Below are 360 nucleotides of genomic sequence, written 5' to 3'. Positions count from 1 at the left end.
TCTTTCCCTCTGCAAAGAATGCAAATACATGCAGACTGATCTAAGGCTTTTGAGGAAGTTAAGGATCTTTCACCTGAGTTTCACAGGTTTGGGGCACAGCCACAGGGAATTTACCCAAATTGCCCCAGATGACATAGAAGGGGAGGAAGATAAGCAGGGATTTTCTTGGCTGGTGATCTAGGAGCTGGTTTAAAGGTCTGCTCTCCTCCAGACTGTGCAGAAAGCTCCTTTGGGGGCCAGTGGCTAAATGTAATGTCTGTGTGTTTACTTTGATTTTACAGGAGAACTTGATTGGTGCATTACTGGCTATTTTTGGGCATCTTGTTACCAGCATTGCACTCAACCTCCAGGTGAGCGTCG

General features: G+C 46.1%; 1 protein-coding gene across 1 annotated transcript in view; it reads left to right on the top strand.

The window, feature by feature from the left end:
* NIPAL3 (NIPA-like domain containing 3) overlaps positions 1-360 on the top strand; it is a 9,627-nt gene that overhangs the window by 1,652 nt on the left and 7,615 nt on the right. The window contains exon 2 of the mRNA XM_010146206.1: positions 282-350. Within this exon, the coding sequence (XP_010144508.1) occupies positions 282-350 (69 nt within the window). The remainder of the gene's footprint in view (positions 1-281; positions 351-360) is intronic.

Source organism: Buceros rhinoceros, unplaced genomic scaffold, assembly GCF_000710305.1.
Source record: "Buceros rhinoceros silvestris isolate BGI_N320 unplaced genomic scaffold, ASM71030v1 scaffold16972, whole genome shotgun sequence".
Classification (NCBI taxonomy): domain Eukaryota; kingdom Metazoa; phylum Chordata; class Aves; order Bucerotiformes; family Bucerotidae; genus Buceros; species Buceros rhinoceros.
This window is presented reverse-complemented; position numbering and strand designations above follow the sequence as displayed.